This window comes from Tasmannia lanceolata, unplaced genomic scaffold (genome assembly GCF_043159265.1).
Source record: "Tasmannia lanceolata isolate RefF3 unplaced genomic scaffold, GAP_Taslan_0.1 ptg000054l, whole genome shotgun sequence".
Classification (NCBI taxonomy): Eukaryota; Viridiplantae; Streptophyta; class Magnoliopsida; order Canellales; family Winteraceae; genus Tasmannia; species Tasmannia lanceolata.
Window position 1 is genome coordinate 982,810 of NW_027518731.1, and position 16,156 is coordinate 998,965.

Here is a 16,156-nt window from a genome sequence, read left to right on the forward strand (position 1 = left end):
AGCCAATTAAAGAAGAAAAGACAGCTATGTTTCGCTGTTTGTGCAAATATCAAAATATGGTTGTGCGGATAACATTTCCCTTTCTGAAAGGATATCCTAATAGCAAAGGATCTACAAGTGGAGAACATTATGATAGGAGACTTCCTCTTGGTTGTCCAAAGTATCAACTTGGAAAATTCCCCGTGTTCGGGAAGGCTTCTCCTTCTTGCTCAACTTTTAATGTGAATTGACCCAAACCTGACCTCCAGTCCTCTAATTTTATCGCGATTTTAAGAATATTTGTTCTTGATCTCCCATCAATTGGCCCCGTGTAGGATGATTCGCACTCTTTTAATGTGAATTGACGTAAAAAACGTCAGACTTTAACGCTTCTTGAAATAAATTCACATTGCAGGGGTGTGACTCATCTTACAGGGGGTGCGAATTTATCATCACCCAAAGAAAAAGGGTAAAAAGGAGAGAGATTTACATGACAGAATTAGAGAGTTAAAACTGGTGCTTTTATAGAGGGACAAAGTATTTTGCAGATAAAAAAGACACAACTTTCATAGTTCAGGAGGATATTTCGTACAGAATAATTACAAGTAAGCCCATGGTATAAAGAATTTCAACTAGTACAAGTATATAATCAAAAGTTGTAAAGAGCATGTTTCTACCAGCGTTTCAAAACACGGAAGCGAGCCAAAATGTGGCCAAAGCATATGCCAAACAACTCATTACGACGCCATCGAAAACTTCTTCGACGCACGGTCATAGCTCAGGAGAGTAAAAAAGTGGACTCGGACAAGAACACAGCCAAGGCAAAAGGAATTGGACTTTGCAAATGGCAAGAGAGTTTTGCAACTACGATCTCTACCTTGTAGACACCTGTCGTAAGAATAATTGAAGATTAGTGAGAATTATGTGGTTGTAAAATATGAAGAGCACCATGTCAAAAGTTATCTGCAAAACCACCGAATTACTGTAATAAAGAGCACCAAATTTGGCGAAGTTGGTCGATTTCACTAGTTTTTGCCGAGTTTCACCAAGACTCGACGAATGATTTAAACAAATATTTGGTATTAAACAACAATTTGGCTAATTCACAATTTTACTCAAATATCAAAGCATAATCAACATATTTAAAGAGAACACAAAGGTAACATAAATGGCCTGAAATGGGCTGCACATTAAGGCTCAACAGCCCTGTGTTAGACGATTGTTTTGAAACAGAAAATGCAAGGCTAGGCAGTTGAATCACCAAGGAAGCAAAACGCAGCAGGTGGGTGCAAGGAGAGTCACAAATAACTCCGATATTTATGAAAAAATAATCATAATATTAAGCAATTTTTTATTTTTATAAAATGATAAAATCCTTTGATTTTTTTCGAGATTCTGAAAAATATCAAGATATCTTCATATTTTATTTTTTATCCCAATAACTCCACAATAGTATTTGTTGTCCTAATTTTGCTCTTAAATTTCTATTTTTTATATATTTTTTAAATATTTTGATTTTCCAGATTTTTCTTGATAAAAACCAAAAACAACACCAAAAAAAAAAATTTATAAAAAAAACAAAGATACACACATCCCGAGAAATTACTTGCGGGTGTCGGTTTTTTTTTGGAAGCCCAATAATAAGAATAGGGCATCCCCCAAAGTCGAAGACCTCTCCAAAGTCATTTTGGCATTCTGTGGGTGCATGTTTTGGAAAGAGAGGAGGGGTGAAGGGTGGGTTGGAGGTAGAAGAGAAATGACAAATTTTATAATATTAAATTTTGTGTATTTCCATCATGCACTTCTTGCATTGAACTACTCAATATGAAAACAGTTCCCAGGTAGGTAATTTCCAATGCATTTATGTGTGTTAGTTTAATCATGCATGAACCTCTAAATTAAGAGAAAACAAAACAAAAAGAGTATAAGGGCCTCTCACCTTATTAATCGAGAGAGGGTATTCATTGGAAGTCCACAGAGAGTTTCAATGTACATTCCCATAGCTTGTGTCATCCCATCTACAGCTCTCTCCTGCAAATTCCAATTAAAGAAACACACACAAAGAGAAGGATTCAGTTACTAACCAAGGGATATCATTCAGAAAGTTACTAGAATAAAGCCAGAGATAATTTTCAGTAAATTTTTATGTAATGTTGTAGAGATATTAGCACTTAGTAGTCGGTCCCCTCCCTCCCTCTCATGCCATTCACATATATAAGTAATAGTATAGTAACATCATCGGTGTACCTTATTGTTATATTCAAGGATGTCGTTATCCTTAAGGATTTAAAGGCCATCCCTTCCATTCGGCAATAACAGAAAACAGGAAAGCTTTGCATGTGCCGGAGCAAAAGCCAGCCCAAAGAGCTGGTCAGTGAAGTCCAGCATTATTCAATGTGTCGATCAAAAATTTATAAACATGACAAAGTAACAATTTTATTGTGGGACCACCTTCACAACACATGAGATAGTTTCGGCTTGAGATACTGTACATATATATATCACCCATAAAAATAGATTACACAGCTTGCAAGTGCCCAACTGGGTGCTGATAGAAGGAGAAGCATTCATCACATGGTAGTGTTATTCATGAGGCGGACTGGTTTAATGAGCTCATCAAGATCATCTGAGTGTAAATCTGCAGGGGGGTCACTTTTGAATAAGATTAGTTGTGATGCCATTGGATCCTTGGTTTCTTCAGCTTCTCCTGCATCAAAATCCAGGCCAATATACTCAGTAAATTGTCCCTCAGAGAAGAAAATCCCTTGTTGCGATAGAGATTTCTAAAACCCGGATTTTGAGATTAAAATCCATGGTCGTGGATTATAAAAGCCAGGATTGTAGATATCCAAACAGCACTGTAAAGACAAATCCTGGATTTTAAAATCCACATATCCCAACACCCCATATTAAGGTCACAAGCTGCTGTTGCAGACACACCTGTGCCAATAAACCCGAAGTAACGACCTCCGGTTTTCTTTTGGTCCTTGGACCGCTTCTGTTTCCTGCATTTGTTTCCATTCTTTGGGTGCTTAAGCTTGCACATTGGCCCTTTAGGGCACATTGGCCCTTTAGGGCACATTCCCTTTGCTTCAAACAGGGGGCAGACATAAGTGTGCTTCTTACGACACTGCATATTCAGAGAAGTAATATTCATTCAGTACAAAGAAATGGTTGAATATGTTTTCTTTGGAATGGTAGCTAATTTTATCACTGAAGGCAAAGATGGCTGAGATGGTCGATACAAAGATATCAATGCTAACCATACAAAAAGCTATAAAAGCACAACAAGAAAATAGAAAACAGCAAAAAGAGAAACCCAAGGAGGGAGAGAATCAAACAAAGCCAGACACCCCCTCAAGAAATGGTTGACTATGTTAGCTCTTGAAAGAGAAAATTTTAAGAGAATAGATATCTCTCCGATTAATAAACCTGTCTTTCAATCCCATTTGAAGTTTGAGAATAAGGTACACTTTTTGCTAAAAATGTTCTCATAGTTTTGTATCCTATGCTAAAAAATAAAATTCCTTAATTGTAAATACATGCTAGCAAATTTTGACTCATTCCCATGCTCTTACACAAGATTCTTGTAAGAAACCCTACAAAGTGCCAACTGCTGGCTCTCATTTGCATTAGTACATAATAACTACATATTTCTGCTAAGCATGCTGTGCAGACTAGTCTAAGTAGGTATGCTACGTATTTGAAGTACAAGTGCTTATAATGTTAAGAAATCTATATTTCTTCAAAGCAATAACAGTTTGCTAGACCTTTCTAGAGGCATGTCAGAGCCTGCTATGTAATTAAACTTCCCAAGGGTGGCCCTTATTTTAATCAACGCTGTCATGCCCCAACTCCACTGTGTAAATATTGTCCAGTTCTGAGTTTTCTCAACCTCACCGATTTTGTTTTCCAGAAGCACTAAGTGTGCCCGACCCACTCTGTGAGGCCTGCCCCTTGGAGATGCTGAAAATGAATCTACACAGGGAAAAGGAGAGTTCACATATATAGCCCAGGAACTTTCTCTCCCTTTCCGATGTAGGATCTTACAATCCACCCCCTTAGGGCCCAGCGTCCTCGCTGGTACACCGTACTGCGGGAGTTACGGCTCTGATACCATTCTATCACGCCCCAACCCCACTGTATAAATATTATTCGGTTCTAGGTATTTCACCCTCCCCGGTTTTGTTTTCCAGCAACACTAACCGAGCCCGAACCACCCCGTTGGGCCTGCCCCTTGGAGACGCGTCTACACAGGGAGAGGGAGAATCCACAAATATAGCCCAGGAACTTTCTCTCCCTTTTCCGATGTGAGATCCTAAAATCCACCCCTTCGGGGCTCAGCGTCCTCGTTGGCACACCGTACTGCTAGATGTACGGATCTGATACCATTCTATCACGCCACGCCCCAACTCCACTGTGTAAATATTGTCTGGTTCTGGGTTTTCTCACCCTCCCTGGTTTTGTTTTCCAGCAGCACTAAATGTGCCCAACCCACTCCGTGGGGCCCGCCCCTTTTTGGAGATGCTGAAAATGCGTCTACGAGTTCACATATATAGCACAAGAACTTTCTCTCCCTTTCCAATGTGGGATCTTACAAACGCTGGACTTTTTTCTCTTAATTACAGATAAAGTACTTTTTTTTTTATGGTTACAGATAAAAGTACATTGAACAACAGAAAGAAAAGAGTTGACATCGTGGCAATATCAGTATGACTTGAAGCATGATTGTTTGACCCAATGTTTGAAAACTCAAGCTCCAACAAGAACTCAGCCGAGGCAAAATTGAGTCGATTGGCAAGTCAATGATTGACAATGTCAATTTGTGCGAGTCAAACAATTTTTTGATTGACTCAGCAGTCAGTAGGCCAAAACTTGAACTCGGACAAGACCTCAACCAAGGTAAAACTGAGTAGAAGATTCTCAGGAATTTTTAAACAGTGGCTTGAAGCCTTGAACTGATTACATTGAGAAAGTCCTCTTCAATATGCAAGGTGGAAACCCAAGCTTCGCTCGCTTTGCTTCTCTTTCCTTTGCCCTAGTTGTAACCCCTAATCAAAATCATAACTCCCACCCTTTCAGCCACCCAAATTTCCCATATCCAAAAAATCAGCAAGCATATTGACCCAACAAAACCCCAGAAAATGGTTCTCAAACAGCCACGCCCTTCCGTTTGATGTACACAACATTCTTTTGTGTCACTTAACCTATATTCCATCCAGAAGCTGAAACCCCAAATGATACTCTCAGTTTTTGCAGAAACTTCTGAACCAGAATTTAAATCCCTTTTAAAATTGTAAGTTCTTAACCTATCCCCTACAGATTTAGATATCATAATCCTCCCTTAATCAAACCCTAAACCTTTGCATTGGTTGTTAGTTATATTTTGTGGAGAAAGTATTCAACCATAGGTGCTGACTCAACGAGCCTACATCGATTATTTTCACTCTAAAAGAAAAATAAGGGCAACAAGAAAATTTCAAAATAAAATTTTCAAAAATGCAATTGAAATTACATACAAAGAAAAACCATACTAAAAAGTATAATGTTTCAACATGTCTCAAAAGTAAATTGGACATTGAATGGGTATTGAACTGAATGTAAATTGTAAAATACCCTTCTTCATAGTTGAACGAGTATGGCAAAAAAGAAACAAATCTCATGACGGGAACGATAAATCCCTAGAGATTATACCATTACTACAGATTTTTTCTCTATTACTTTAAGATCACAAATGTAATTGGGCAATTAATGGGCATGCCCAATAGGCATGAGAATATATGTGAATGGACACCAGCCATGATAAAAAAAAAAAACATAACATGAAATATAAGAAAATAGCATGCGGTGACCAAAGAAATATGATATAAAAACTGATGTTCAATTTTGAATACAATGGTGTACCTCATCGCCATCAGCACAATAGCCCCTGAGAAAACTTTCACAGGCAGATGCATTAGGGTTTACGTTTACATGCCTGTATGGACAGTTCTCGTTGTTGCATAATCCTGCCAAGGGAAGTTTCAGAATGGTGTTTGTATTATTAGGTAGTTTACATAATTCATATCAATATATTTACTAAACAGCGGGGCCCAGTCACCTTGCAAAAAATAAGAACAATCCTGCATTCTCTCTGGAATAACCTACATGAGACATGTCATGACAAATTAATGTGTAGAAAAACAGATCTACGACAAACAACAAATTTGGTGTAAATTGTAATAGACTAAAATATGTTATGAACTTATATTGACTGAAACCAAACTAACCTTATGAGTGAGCTTGCAGTTAGCACCGGAACATAAACCTTTTAAAAATTTTGTGCAGACAGCTACCTTGGCAGGGTCATGGATATAGGGACATTTTCCGTCATCCCTATTGCACCTCCCAAATCGCGTGAAAAAATGGCAGTACTGTTGCTTTTTGGCCAAGCGCAATCTAGCAGTGTGCAAACTCCTCTGAATTTTCTCACTTGCCAGGATGCGAACCAATTTTTTTGGATTTCTCACAAGCTGGTTACCATTGCCAATTCGAATGTATCTGTTCATTATTGGAAAGCATGAATTGCAAACCTGTTAACACTTGCTAATAATTTTATATGCACCATAAATTAACAAGTCCCACTAGCTTGTAACAGATGCTGGAGTTTTAAAGATTTGCAATATATATATATATATAGAGAGAGAGAGAGAGAAAGAGGCTGGGCTAGACTACTGATATTCACACTACCATGTTTTGATAACTGCACTAACTTATCTTGTCTTTTACTCTTTAACCAGCTGTCAATGATTATCATGATTTCCAAAACAGCTCTCAAAAGCAAATAAAGAAAGAAAAGACAAGGTGAGTGAGTGCAAATATAAAAACATGGTAGTACTAATATCAGTAGCCTATATAATGATATTCGCACTACCATGTTTCGATAATGGGGGCAAACTCACCTTGTCTTTTATGTTTTAATTGGCTGCTGAGAGCTTTTTGGGAATAGTAATAGCTTTTGACAGCTGGTTAACTAATAAAAGACAAGGTGACTTCGTCCCATTATCGAAACATGGTAATGCGAATATCAGTAGCCTCACACACACAATGTATATATGTTCATATAGATGATGTAAATCTGTATATATGCATGGAAGTCCACATACTCATCATTGCCGATCACCAATCTCCTTGGAACAAAAGATGTCCTGGTGTTCTTTCCTGACTGGAGATCAACAGCACCTGATGTTTTGTCCTCTGTAAAAGAAAAAGGTACTCATACTGTCAAAGTGATGGATGAAAACGGACATGTAAAATTAATTACTTTTCTCTGTCGAAATGCAAAGTTGAAATTTATGGTTGATAAAAAGGCTAAGTAAAGACTGAATTGTCAAGTCATGCTCTGCAAACTCACGAGATGGCTTGAAGGCAAGAGAAATTCTGCCACAATTCACGGATGTGGCTGATATGACATGAATAATGTATTATTAAAGTTACAGATCAACAAATTTTATAATGTTAAGTCGATATATTATTTTATAATATGCTTTAATATAATTTGAATGGAATTGTTCATGGAGTCAGTAAGTATCAAGCCAAGTATATCGACATTTTAGATGACATCATTTAGTAGACTACCAACTTGATCGATCTATACATATTACAAAATATTTTATAAAACATATTATTTGAAGAATTTATAAATTGTTAGTGTATAGTCTTCTGCCAAGCCAACCTCATCTAAACATTTACCAAGTTTATGGGATATTGATGGCCATTTCAGAAAGGCCTCCTCCCCATTTCATTTTGAGTGGATACCGTTGTCACATTTGAATTGACATCAATGAAATTGGAGAGCCTCTTTTTGTAACTACAAAATGAGACTGACTATAAGTGATGATTTAAACTCCAAGTGGATTCCATCCCCATTTCATTTCAAGTGGATTCCTTCCAAAATGCATAATCTTGTGAAATTCTGATAGGGATGATTTAAACTCCGCTAGACATCTAGAAATTTGTGTAAGCCGCAACATAAAAATGAATATGTATAAGAACAAATTAAATGAAAGGATGGAATTGGTATGATAAACCTCCTGAAATTCTCAAAAGTGTCCTCTTAGATGAATCCATTTTGTACCGAACTGAACCAACACGGAAAATGCGCTCTCCTGTAGACATGCAATAATCCATTCCATTTACTCTTATGAAGAACACATAATCAATAACTAACTTGCACAATCCGCTCAAAGGTGTGTGTCATGCATAAAATACTCAATCATTTCCAATGACCACAGTTTAGCCAAATGCTTGAATCTAAGAACATGTCCGTCACACCCATATTGCCAACGAGTACCTGGTTGCAGCTCAATGCCATAACATGACCTAAGAGAGAAACGGCCCCCATTCTTTGGATTGGAAGCTCTAAAAGAAGCTCCTTTCTGCTCTCTTTTCTTTTTGTCTTCTGCAGCAACTGGCAGGGTAGCTTCCTATAAACCAGAACAATTACGTCAGGTCAAGAAGCAATAGGAAAACCATGGAACAAAAGTGAGCGAAGACACACTAAAGGTATAAGAGTGAACAACATGAATACTAGCATATCTTTTCCATTTTTAAAGATGATATGAATAGAACCATGTCTATTCAGCAAATTTAATAAAATTAATGGTTCTAGACCGATTTGGAATAACTCAAATATGGTGAGCTTCTAGAACTTCAGCATTAAAATAATTAATAAGCTCTATTTGAGGTTTGACCAAATGAGCATTTAGAGCTGGTTGCTTGGAGAAAAGCAGGTGACAAAGCCGACGGTGAGACCACATAGATAGTACAGAACAAGCAGACATACAGAAGATAAAAGGCCTGACTTCAGATAGTGGAAAAAACTCGAACTCCTATGCATGACAAGTAAACCCACCAGTAAGCAAACCATCCTTAACCTTATCGGTTTCGTTGTTTCTTCTGTGACCAGCCAAAAACTTTTCCTAATCCTAAGGACAAAAAAAATTCCCACATCGTTGTCACTAAGCATCCTAGTTCATCTTCCATCTAATTGTGTTAGAAAGCTCCCTCGGAGTAAGGTCCTTATGAAGAAGCTGAGAAAACAAGGAAGACCTTACCACATCACTTCGTCCATTGGCCTCATCTAAGAAGCCCGGTGTACTACAGCAATAATGAGCCATTCTTTGCACGTAGAACTACAAAAGCCACACAGGTTACCTACTACAGCCATTTAAATTCATGATGCCAGGATGAGACAAATGGAACAAATATGGCAAAAAAGTAGATTGTGAACCCTTCATAATGCATCAAACAATAATAAGGAAGTCTAAACGACAAAGGAACTTTCTTAAAAGGGAAGCAAGATAGTTAATCATGTCAAAGCCCACCACTAATTATGCCTTCAAGTTTCTTGTGGCCCCTTTCCATCCATAGACACCACGACGCAAAGAAAAAAGTGAAAATTCCAAAACACTTGCATTCCCTCATTCTCCCTCGGTAGCCTCTGTTGTGACCACAAGCATGCCAAGAAATTGTGTTGGATTCATGTCAAAACACTTACATTCCCTCATTCTCCCTCAGTAGTCTCCGTGTTGACCACAAGTATACCAAGGAATGCAGTTGGATTCACATCCAGCCAAAGAGATGGAAAAAGAACCACACCCATAGAGGGACAAGTCGTTTCCTCAACATACAAAGAATTTATGCACACAAGACCGATGGTTTCCTCTTCTGCAACCAACCCACGACAAGAATATGGATCCTCATCCAGCCACACAAAATGCAACACTTAAAGGGACACAAATGTAGGAGCCTAATAGAAGAGATGTAAGCTTCACCCAAGATGCGCCACAAGATGATCATGGATCAAACAGGAAATATCAAATGACTGAATTGTTAACAAAATACTCGTCCCTAGTAAGTTAAATGGAACATAAACCGATGCCAGAACCTCTTGGATCGGGATTTAGACAATTCTAACTCTGGAATCGACAAACAAAGCCAAAGGTACGCATGTGTGGCCCATCCGAAAAGCACATCTTTATAGAACGATAAGATTTCTAATCCATACAATGGACATGCCAAAGGCATGCACATATACCTGAGATCATATCAGATTAGCCGTATTGAGTCTTAGAAGCCAAATCACAAAAGTCGGTCACAGTAACCTTCATTCCTGCAATTCATGTGTCCCTGTAGGTAGGGTACAACTCGCATATGTCTTGAATTTATGATCCCAATGTCAATCATAAATTCACTACTGGACGAATTGGGTGGGGAGCTGCGTGGGGGGTTAGGGTTATGATAGGACGAGTGAGACAAAAAATAAAATCATGGAGGAAGTTTTATTCGATGCAAAAGGAAACTGTCTTTGCATCTTGTAATTCATTAGAGATGACTAACTATAGTTGCTGAAGGTGTGGAAAGCAACAACTGCTAGCATATTTTAGGCAACAAAGCAAGCTACATGACGAACTAAGTCACAAATATCGTCCTCAGGAATTTCTCGGCAACGAAAAATCTCGGGATATATTAAATTTGTTTTACTTTTTCAAATTTATATCGGGAATAACCAATAAAAATAAAATTATTTAAAAATATATAAATTAAGAAAAAGTATAAAATAAAAAATATCATGATATTATCGCGATGTTATCATGCTAAATGAAAATATCGCTATATTTTCTAATTCTCTGGATTATTTCGGGATTTTTTTTCGTTTTAACAAAATGTCACGATAAAATCGCTATAGTTTGAAGATGTCGGAGATATTTGTGACATATACGACGACCGCCACCATTAGCTAACTGAATAAGGAGAAAATCTGGACCAGCTCGGGTGTCTTAGACCAACTAACCTCACTGACCTTCTTTGAGCATCTCTCAATCGACTTTGACCATTTCAGACTAGATCCACCAATACTTATTACCTTGGATTTTTGTAAAGAAAATCCACTAGTTGACCTTGTATATACTGCATCCATCTTCTGTGAGAGCTGCATTTTCCTACTGAAAGCAAAGAAACGGCTGATAATATGCTCGACAGGTTATAAATATAAGCAGGAAAATACACGGAGATTAAAAAAAACTGAACTAGAGTAAAAGTATACCGGGACAAGTACACTAAGTATGCAATCTATCCTACCTGATCGGCGAAAAGGAACTCCTATTTGAAACTGACAAGGCATTACTCATGAAATATCTCCAGTATGTTGTTCTCTTCCATGGAAAAAGGCATGCCAGAACCTTCCAATGATGCAATGAATTCGTATCTTCTGTCCCACCAAGCGTCCATACCCAAGAGAACTTTGAAGGTTTACATGCTCTCTCTAAAACTGCAGAGGTGAAAGTGTGAAACCAAGTTAAGAGTTGTCAAAGATCTGACATTGTCAAGAAGTACTAGAATAAGTTACTGCAATCTAGGATTTCAGAAATTTGCTCCACAGTGAAAAAAGAATAAATTAGTATCAGCCAGACTTTATTCAGGACCTAAAAGAGAGAAGAACTATCAAAATAGAAACTGACATTACACCATTCGAGTATCAAACTTAAAAACAGACCTTTATCAAACCGCCTCATACTTAAACTTCTGCTGTAGTTCAAGAAGGACATCTTTGGAGCCCTTTGCCACTCTGTATTTGAATTGTCAAAGGGATTAGTAACTGCTTGCTTGAGTTGATTTCTAGACAATGAAACATTCCGAATAAGCTGATTCTTCTTCCTCTTGTAATAACCATTAAGTGACGCGGTAACTGTCAATGCCCGAGTCTTGCCAGTGATGGAGACAGCTAAATCACGAGGTTCAGGTGTGGGAGCAGCAACCAATTGATTTGAGGACTTTGACTTTCTACCACCTAACAAGCTCTGTATTTCTAAATTTCTCACAAGGAGGTCAGCAGGTGGGTTCTCAGAAGGTTTGATGTTCCCAGGAGCATACTCTCCTTTTATAAGTTTAATAGGGCCCGAAGTTGCATCTGCAAAAGTTTCTGAAGCATCTTGAGAAAGAGGTTCTGCTATAATGGAATAAGGACAATCCACTGTGGAATTCGGTAACCTGTCTGTGAGGGGTCGAGGGGGTGTTTCGGGCCTATCAAACAAAGGATTCATTCCACCATCTTTTGAACAAGCCAGACGCTCAGCACTATCAACTTTACTCTCAGTTCCCATGGAGTTCTTTATTTCATTTCCAGTCATGAAATTTGACGGATAAACTGAACGACTCAAACCAGATTTCCTTACGAGGCTATTACCTCTGTGAATATAAGAGGCACTCTGAAGTTTCCCAATCTTTTTGGGTGACTGTCTTTTTGGAGTACCGGAACTCAAGGGCGAATCATGTATGGGTAAAGGAGAAGGAGAAGCGATAGCAGTGCGGCGCCATGTTTGAGCTCTCGCATTGTTAGTTGAAAAAGTAAGCTCTTTTGAAGGCCCTGAAGTAAAAATTGCCCGATGGGGAAAACTCCTAGGAATTCCAGGGCTCTGGTGGATCCTTCTACCAACGAGCTCTCCGCCAGTCAAGATTGAATTTGCTGTTGATAGTTCGTTTTTCTGCAATGTCAACTGCGTCTTCTTCGGAATTGCGCGAACATTTATCATCCTTTGATCTGATTTCTCAATGACTTCAGGTTCAGATACCGATGAATCAATAGAATTTAAAGGAATGACATCTATATTCATAGGTTTCTCATCAGGTTTATTGCTATCCCCACAAACCTTTTCAACTGAAAGATGGCAGGATGACTGTTCTGCATTCAAAATGTGAAGCTCTGAAACCACAGATATGGAATTTGGAGCATCTATCATGGGGAGTCTCTCAGGCGAATGTTCTTCCTTATTGGAGTTAGTATTAGAGACCACAGTGCCAATTGGAGCAGCCTCTGGATGATCACCCTCTAATGCCAATGGAAGAGGAGGCTGCATATCCAAAACAACTAAGTCCTTAGTATAATCCAGGTCTGGATGAACATATTGTGAAACATCCTTGACAAATATCACCCCATCTTTCCTAGGATTTTCGTTAATACCATCAACAATTGAGGCCATGACAACATCAGATGTTTCCACTGAACTCTCTTTCAATGAAACCAACATCTGATTTGGACAGGCCCGCGAACCATCCACAGCACTGGTGTCGGGAGATGTCACTTTTGGCAAGTCAATGAATTCTAACTCTTTTAATTCCTTCTGAAAACTTGAGGTTGCATCTATAACATGCCCCTCTTGTATTCCAGTTACCTGGAAGCTATCTAAATCTGAAACAGGAAGGATGATATTGCTCATCTTCCTCTTTTTCATCTTCATCATCTTCTTCTTCTTTGTCGAGTCGGTTTTATCAGGGTTCTCTTTTAATTCCTTTTGAGAGCTTGTGGTCGCGTCTATAACATGTCCCTCTAGTATTCCAGTTACCTGTAAGCTATCTATATCCGAAACAGGAAGGATGACATTGCTCCTCTTCCTCTTTTTCATCTTCTTCTTCATCGTTGTCGGACCGGTTTCATCAGGGTTCTCTTTCAATTCCTTCTGAGAACTTGAGATCGCATCTATAACATGTCCCTCTAGTATTCCAGTTACCTGTAAGCTATCTAAATCCGAAACAGGAAGGATGATATTGCTCGTCTTCCTCTTTTTCTTCTTACTCTTCTTCTTTGTCGGACTGGTTTCACCAGGGTTCTCTTTCAATTCCATTAGAGAACTTGACGTCGCATCTATGACATGGCCCTCTTGTATTACAGTTACATCAGGGTCCTCTTCTAATTCCTTCTGAGAACTTGAGGTCCTGTCTAGAACATGTCCCTCTTGTAAGCCATCTAAATCCGAAACAGGAAGGATTATATTGCTTTTCTTCCTCTTTTTCTTCTTCTTCTTCTTTGTCGGACCGGTTTCATCAAGGTTCTTTTTTAATTCCTTTTCAGAACTTGAGGTCAGGTCTATAACATACCATTCTTGCATTCCAGTTACAACAGGTTTCTCTTTTAATTTCTTCTGAGAACTTAAGGTCGCGTCTAGAACATGTCCCTCTTGTATTCCAGTTACCTTCCTCTTCTTTGTCGGACTGGTTTCATCAGGGTTCTCTTTTGATTTCTTTTCAGAACTTGAGGTCACATCTATAACATGCCTCTCTTGTATTCCAGTTGCATCAGGGTTCTGTACTAATTCTTTTCGAGAACTTGACGTCGCATCTAGAACATGTCCCTCTTGTATTCCACCTACCTGTAAGCTATCTACATCCGAAACATGAAGGATGGTATTCCTCCTCTTCCTCTTTTTCATCTTCTTCTTTGTCGAAACAATTTCATCAGTGTTCTCTACTAATTCCTTTTGAGAACTTGACGCCAAATCTATAAAATGTCCCTCTTGTATTCCAGTTACCTGTGAGCTATCTAAACCCGAAACAGGAATAACAATATTCCTCCTCTTCCTCTTTTTCTTCTTCTTCTTTGTCGGATTGATATCATCGGTGTTCTCTTTTAATTCCTTTTGAGAACTTGAGGTGGTGTCTATAACATGTCCCTCTTGCATTCCAGTTACATCAGGGCTCTCTTTTAATTCCTTCTGAGAACTCGATACCACATCTAGAACATGACCCTCTTGTATTCCAGTTACAAGTCTGGCTACCAATGCATTAGATTTGAAAGAAACTTCGAGTTCCATGGGCATTTCGTTTTGCGAGAACAAAAGCGAATCATTACCTTTCAATGGAGTAGCGTTGGATTCAACAAAACAAGAAGAAGAAGATACCAACTGCTCATCTTTAATTTTCCTAGTAGGTTTCAGAGGTTGAAGTCTAGCAAAGACACTAGTCTTCTGCAGTTTATTATTCTTCGGAGTTCGAAGAATCTCATGGTCACTCTCATTGCCCTCTTTCTTAATTGGGGGAAACCATTTCCCATCACTAAAAACATTATTTTCCATCTTGTGACCATGATGGTGATGATAATTACTAGGAAGTTTTTGTTGTTGATGATCATTGTGAGGGATTTCTGAAACAATTCGAAGGCGGCTTTCATAACTAACAACCTCTTTTTTCATCTTCTGATCAAAGTGTGGAAATATAGATGCTGAAGAAGAGGGTTTTCTGATCAAATTGGTAGATTGATTGGGTTGGTGATAATAATAATTATTACGAAGTTCGTGTTCTTGATAGTAATGATGATCTGAAACAATTCGAAAGCCGCTCTCGTCACTAACAACCTCATTATCTATCTTGTGACCAGGATGTGGGAATATAGAGGCTGAAGAAGAGGGCATTCTGATAAAATTAGTAGATGGGTAGAGATTCAACTCTTGGTGATGATAATTATTACGAAGTTTATGTTCTTGGTATTGATGATGGTGATCATACTGAGACTGGTTCCATAACCTAACAACTTCCTTTTCTATATTGTGATCAGAGTGCGACGTTGAAGAAGAGGGTTTTCTGATCAAATTAGTAGATGGGTAGAGATAATTATTACGAATTTCGTGTTCTTGATATTGATGATGATCAATCTTAGATCTGTCTTGAAAGTGACTGGATGGGAAGGCGGATTGTAGCCTATTAGGGTTTGGATGATAAGGATTTGAAGGGATGTATGTGGTAGGGTTTTTGAAATTGTGATTGTGAAAAGGGGCGTACCTGTTTCTGTTGTTGAAATGAGAATCCATGCTCTCTCTCTCTCTCTCTCTCTAACAAAGAGGGATTGAAGATTGTTAGGACTAAATTTAACTTGGGTTGGGGTGCGTGGGGAGGGATCCCTTCTATAAGAGGGGAGTTACCTTTTTTGAGAACTCTAGAAGGATAGGTGTCAGTGACAAGTTTCTCAAAATTGAAGTCACCTAAAACATGTGAAATTTCTAAAGTCCCCTAAAACATGTGAAATCTCCAAATCCAAATCTCTCCCTTGTTAGTGACAACTGACAAGTTTCTCAAAATTAGAAGCTTTGCTTTGTGATATGTGCGGACTTAAAGTCACCAAAGGTTCTCTTCACTTGTTTTCCCGGGAAAAGAAAAGAACAGGTAAGGTTTCCACGGAATCTGACGTGGCATTAGGAAAAGAAATCCAGGGAAACTGTGCAGGAAAAGGTTTCCCGCACCTGTTCACTTGCGCAGGAACTGTGTAGGAAAAGTTTTCCCGAGAAACTGCTTGCCCACTTTTTTCACTAGTTTTCCTGGGAAAGCAAATCCGACCAAAATAAAGGAGAACGGAATCTCACACTTGTGA

The 16,156-nt window shown here is 38.5% G+C and overlaps 1 protein-coding gene across 5 annotated transcripts; it reads right to left on the bottom strand.

Moving 5' to 3' along the window:
* Positions 1-483: 483 nt before the first annotated feature.
* Positions 484-15,804, bottom strand: LOC143864873 (uncharacterized). 5 transcript variants are annotated; one of them, XM_077375737.1, is made up of 13 exons: positions 11,516-15,787; positions 11,101-11,290; positions 10,814-10,961; positions 8,312-8,444; positions 8,049-8,126; positions 7,125-7,215; positions 6,249-6,519; positions 6,080-6,122; positions 5,884-5,987; positions 2,920-3,109; positions 2,227-2,686; positions 1,919-2,010; positions 484-867 (listed from the first exon to the last, which is right to left on the bottom strand). In XM_077375737.1, exons 1-11 carry the CDS (start codon positions 15,597-15,599, stop codon positions 2,550-2,552), a joined length of 5,469 nt encoding a protein of 1,822 aa, XP_077231852.1. In that variant the 5' UTR covers positions 15,600-15,787; the 3' UTR covers positions 484-867; positions 1,919-2,010; positions 2,227-2,549. The 5 variants fall into 5 exon arrangements, with proteins under 5 accessions (XP_077231852.1, XP_077231851.1, XP_077231854.1 ...); XM_077375736.1 differs by having other exon boundaries at positions 10,814-10,964; positions 11,516-15,786; XM_077375739.1 differs by lacking the exon at positions 8,049-8,126 and having other exon boundaries at positions 10,814-10,964.
* Positions 15,805-16,156: the final 352 nt, after the last annotated feature.